Source organism: Argiope bruennichi, chromosome 11, assembly GCF_947563725.1.
Source record: "Argiope bruennichi chromosome 11, qqArgBrue1.1, whole genome shotgun sequence".
NCBI lineage: Eukaryota > Metazoa > Arthropoda > Arachnida > Araneae > Araneidae > Argiope > Argiope bruennichi.
Genome location: NC_079161.1, coordinates 49,343,760 through 49,349,759, shown reverse-complemented (window position 1 = coordinate 49,349,759; position 6,000 = coordinate 49,343,760). Strand labels below are relative to the sequence as shown.

Genomic DNA, 6,000 nt, shown 5'->3' with positions numbered 1-6,000 from the left:
GGCAGCTAAAACGGCCTTTAACCTGTTAGGCATTGAGTGGATCTGGACTTGGATGACAGAAATGACAACTCATTCCATGCTGCTTCAAAGTTATGCCACACATCATGAACCATATTAGCTAGAGAAGAGAAGTGGCCCAGTCTCTCAGTAATCCATGACCAGATGTTTTCAATGGGTGCCAGTCTGGAGACCATGAAGGCCAGGGCAGTAATCGAATACCTGAAGTGTTTAAGAAGTTCATTACATGCGGTACAACATGTGGTCTTGCATTATCTTGTTGGAAGATGGTATTTGACAGATCTCGATGTTAAGGCACAGCAGCTGGCCGTAAGATGTCAAAAATGTACCAATCTGTGTTCAAATTATCCGAATTAGAGACAAACGCTTCTTGTGCGCAATGGCTCATATTATGCAGAACCGCTATGACTATACCGAATCCAAGCAGGCTCCGTGCGGTTTCTTCGGAGCCTCCAAACATGTATACGGTCATCAGAATACTGCACGGAGAACGGGACTCCTGTGTTACTCCTGTATCCAGCTTTGTCGTTCGGCGCACCAGAATCGCCATCTCTCTCTATGCTGCATTGTCAAAGGAAGTCGAAGTAATAATCGCAATGCTGGCTGTCTTAGGTGCTGCAAACGTCGTCGCACCGTATAAGCGGATACTGGGATTCTTGATGTTGTTGCGGTTTTTCAGGGCCGTTCTCATAATATGTTTGTCATCTAGGGTATTAGTCAGGAGAGGGCATTGAGATCCTGCATGAAGTTTATTATGACCCTTAGCAACCAATTGATTCCAAATTTGCATCACAGTGACTGGATTTCGATCAGTGCGATGAACGATATCACAGAACGATAATCCACACTATCGATAGGCAACGATTATGCGTCTATCGAATTCCGATACTTAGTGAGAAGCCATTCTTCTTCTTTTTGACATAAAAATTATATTCTAAGCAAACTCTAACTTTACAAACTGCCTTTCAGAATGAGAAATCCACTACACAATTTTTCTTTTATATAGTGCTCCAGATGTCGCTCTCCCTCCTGCGTCGTCTAAGTGCACTGAAATACTACACATTTTCATATCTCACCCTCTTTTTCCTTTCATCATTCCTTCGTAGTATCACATTTTTAATGTTCTGCATTGTATATATACATAGTCATTATGGTATACGGCGTATATTACGAAAAATCTCGAAATCCATTTGTGTGGTGTAAGAGCAAGAATTCGGCAGGTTCAGTAACCGATGAAGGGCTTTATTATTTTAATAAGCAACAGAAAAACACAGAATAATACACAAGAGCAGGACTTGCAGTAAACGGTAGCATATTGCTATTAAATAAATTCACAAAAAGTTCAAATTGTTAAGTAAATTCACAAAAAAGTTAAGACAGAACTCGCTGGAGATCGATACTTCAAAGAGATACTTCCCCCAACTGTTAGTTTTGCCTCGATTGCTCTGCTGACACCCTCTGATGTGTGAGCCTCTTAATTTTATTGCTCCCGTAACAGGGCATCGAATGCTAAAAATAAATTTAAAATAAATAAATAAATAAAAAACGCTTTAATTTTTATCATGTATTTTTTGTGTCCTAATAAACGTCACCTCAAGATTTTCGAACTCTCTGTGTCCTTCGCTTTTGTTGCCAAAGTTGCAAAGTTTATTATTAAGTTTGGATGTGATTGACTCGCGCCCATTCTACATCCTTTAGAGCTATATGTCAAACTATCTTATCAGCAAACTAAACTTAGAGGAAAGATGTATTACAAATTCATAATAATATACACAAGATTTGTTAAAATCCGTGGTCGTTAGTAGGTAATAGAATGTGACTAGATAGCAACCATCACCCTCTAAGACGTGCTCTCAATACAATCATGTGAACACTAGAGGTCGCATTTCAGAAATCTGCAGTGTACTATGTTGTAAACAAGTTAACTTGAATAATTATGATCCAGATCAATCGAATGAGAAGTATGTTGTAAGGAATGTAAGCACTTCAATTGTTTTAGATGAGACATATAATACAAAAGTTGGGTAGATATTTCATCCCCCCACAAATATTTTACTATTAAAAATAGAAAGATTTGAAATTCAAGACTCCAAATTGGAGGAATCATTCTTATCATAATAAACGCACATAAATAAATTTTTTTAAAAAATTGAACTTTCGCAAACACACAGCTTTATTATGGGAAGGGACAGATATTGAAAAACACATATATTTCCTGATGTTTCATTAAAAAAAATTAAATATAATTTTACAGTAGAAATCGTTAAAAAGAACACATTAAAAATATGCTCCTTTTCGTAAGAAGTTATTGTTCTTTGGAGAACAAATACGGAAGTTACCAGAGGCATATGACAGAAAATTGCAACAGAAATTTTTAGAGAAAGGTAAATAAAGAAAACCAACTAACTCTCTTAAGAACAGTATTGTTTTTAAAAGAGTAAACACGGAAGTTCTCAGAAAATCTTCAAAACCTTTCCGTGTATTTCTAATGCTCTTTTCAAGTATTCTTTACAGTGCTTACAGAGAAATAATGATGGCAAACTTTTGAAGTCAACTCCAAAACATCATTATAGTTCCTCTACTTTTAAATAATGAGAAAAATCAACAGAAATGCCTGTGCTATTATGATCAGAAGATAGGAAAAAAATATGGTACAAATATCATGTTTACTCATGAGTTTTATTTTAAAAACCAGATAGACTTCTTGAATGTTGACTAACATTTTTGGAAACTTGTTTTTTCCCTGAATATTTTGATTATCAAAATATACATAAATGCGCTTTGAAAAACATTTTTTTAAATTAAAATAATTTTTATGAAAATAATTTATAATTTGCTAGTAAATAAAATTTAGCAATTCGCTTCAAATGCCATTTATTTATGGCAAAATAGTTTTAGTATGACTATCGACATTTAATTATGCCTTAGAAAAAAATATACTTAACTGTGGCAAATTCTAATTTGTTTTTTGTACAGCTTGTACTTTTAATTCTGTTTATGCCTTTGAAAAAAAAAACACATCAATTATTAAAATGTATGTGAATTTAAACACATAAATCAGAAGAATCTGTTATCGCCTACTGATTGGTACTATTAATCTTTGTTGTGCATACAAAAATCTATATTTTCTAATTTATATAGTTAAAAATTTAAGAATGTAGATATAATTTAATGTAGTGTGGTATGTAGATATAAAATTTAAATAAATTTGAATCCATAATTCTAAGTGTGGACATTTTTTTTCTTATTCAATAATACAATTAAAAAAATTTATTTAAATATTGATTTTTAAGGACTTTCGCAACGTATATCATCATGCCTTTTTCCTTACATATATCTATGATACTTGAAAAATTTACTGAAAAAGCATTTTAGTTAGAAAGTACATACATTCGTTTAATACAGTAATTAATTTTTAAGCATAAATAATAATCATCAATATTCATCTGATATTAAAACATAATTTCATTTTGATTTCTAAATAATGTTATAGCAGTAGATATATTCGGGAATTTATTGTGATTAAATGGATCAGTTTTTTTCTCTTAGTTTAAAAACCTGTCTGCATATATTTTAGCATTATTATTTATACTATTTTTATTTTTTATCCAATATTATGGCTTAATTAATATCATTGAAATGATTAACTTTAATATTTAAAATTATGACTTTTATATCATTTTTAACATTTTGCTCGACTTGTATAGAAATTTTCGTAGTTCCCTGTTTTTCTATGTTGTTAACCCTTGTTTATCCTCCTTTTATAATTGCTTAAGTGTATATTCTAACAAAATATAAAGTTAACCTTTAAAATATAAACTTATCATAATATTAACATGAATTTTATGATTTAAAGGTTTTATTTTCATTTGTATTTTCCTTTTTAACAAGCAAATATGTGATAACAAGCAACCTTTATCAAATATCATAAGCTTTAGCCTTGTGATCTTTAACGAAGCAGACGATTTTAAACCCATTCAACAATTTAGTAACCATAATGATTATAACACTGATATTAATCAGTCTTCTACGTTGAATGAAAATCTTGATGCAAATTTATAATCAGAAAAAAGCAAAGCAATCTTCCAATTTTGAAAATGTATATAAATTTAAACATAAATAAACTACCTACTAAGATGAGGTTGGTGGTTTTTAATAATGTGCAGTATTAGTTTTACGATATCTCCATGCTATCCTGGCATTCAAAATATCGATCAATATCTTGGAAATATCTTGCTATATCCAGAACTAAAAGCAATTTTACAAAATTTCTTTTCTCCTTTCAATGTTACCTGAATTCTTTTTGTGATATATTTGTAACTGACATAAATTACTTAATTTAGCAAATAATTTTTTTTCTCTTATAGAATATATATCTCTTATTTCTCTTAGAAATTATTTTATAAATATATGTACAAATTCATTCACTTATAAAATACTTATTAAGATATGAAAAATAATTTTCTGAAACAATATATTCAGTATGTACTTATTTATATGAGTATATTTAGAATTCAAAAACCAATGCATTTTATTCGAAAACATTTATGAATTTCAAACAAACATGAATTTTAATTATCTTATCTTTATTTTTAGTATATGTTCTTATTGTTAAATACTTTTCCCTTTAGAACTATTGCAAATTAATATTCTCCTACCTCCCCCACTTTTTTTCCTTCTCAATTGTACAACATATTTATACGTGCACCAGTCACCTTGTACACGAAGAATCTTCAGTAGGTGGGGTTCGAACTCACAGCCCAAGGGATGCGAATCCAACGCCCTACCAACCAGGCTATCCAGCCCTTATAAACTGTCCACTCAGCCAAAGATAAACCCTTAATGAAGGGAATTAAGATTTTAACAATTGATTACGAAACTAAGATGTTTATTTAGAATCATTTCCTCACATGTTTCATTTAAATGGAGTATGAACAATACATCCCCATTTCCTTTCATGTGGTGTTTCTGTAAGAATTGTCATCGACTTAATCATTTTAAATATGCAAATGAACGTTTGGCAGTGCGTGGGTTCTTATAAAATAATTATTCGGTTTAATTATAATATCAATTATTTTTATACAATTGTGAAATATTTGAAAAAAATTATGTATAATATATGTAAAGTTTTTAGAATAAAAATCATATAATTCAGCAATTTTACAAAATTTCTTTTCTCCTTTCAATGTTACCTGAATTCTTTTTGTGATATATTTGTAGCTGACATAAATTAATTAATTTAGCAAATAATTTTTTTTTTCTCTTTATGCTTGGTAATTTCTCGGCATAAAGATTCATCATCTCATTCTTCTAAATGTTTCGTTTAAAATAATAGTGTGTTTCAATAACATTTCACACATTTGGCCGCAACATTTTCAGAGCAATCATAAATGACCTACTTACTTTCTTGTCAGATATGACTTCAAACTCCATCTAAAATTTGTAGAGATTTCAGGACACACCGGATGTTACATCAGAAAACAGCGATCTGACATCTTTAAAGCTTTAAAGTCACACTAATGAATTTTGAGATTATTTGCAAGCTTGATATAGACGGCCAATGGTGTGGCTACAATTTAATGCAATTCCAAAAATAAATAAGAGGGATACCAAAGTCAAAATTATTCAGTGATAATGAAGTGAGAAAGCTTGAAGAAAGCTTGTTATACTGGAACTGAAAAAAAAATCGAACTGCCATAAGATGATTTCGAAATATCCTGTGATCTGATATAATGACCAACAAGAGAGGAACTTTTGATAAAATAATTTCCATCGATTCTTTCTTCTCTTTTAATACCGAAGTAAACCGATTATGTTGGTTGGGAATCTTCACAATGATGTGCATTTTAGCGTAATAAATGCTAAAGCATTCTTGACAGATTGAACCTGGATAACATGTTTGCTAAATGAAAGAATGTATGCTTTTATAATGCGGGCTATATCAAATGAATGGGGAAGCTAAATTGAAACGGTTTTAAAAAA

The 6,000-nt window shown here is 30.7% G+C and overlaps 1 protein-coding gene across 1 annotated transcript in view; it reads right to left on the bottom strand.

The window, feature by feature from the left end:
• Positions 1–574: 574 nt before the first annotated feature.
• LOC129956552 (uncharacterized) overlaps positions 575–6,000 on the bottom strand; it is a 50,810-nt gene continuing 45,384 nt past the window's right edge. The window contains exon 4 of the mRNA XM_056068480.1: positions 575–865. Coding sequence (XP_055924455.1) covers positions 575–865 — 291 coding nt within the window. The remainder of the gene's footprint in view (positions 866–6,000) is intronic.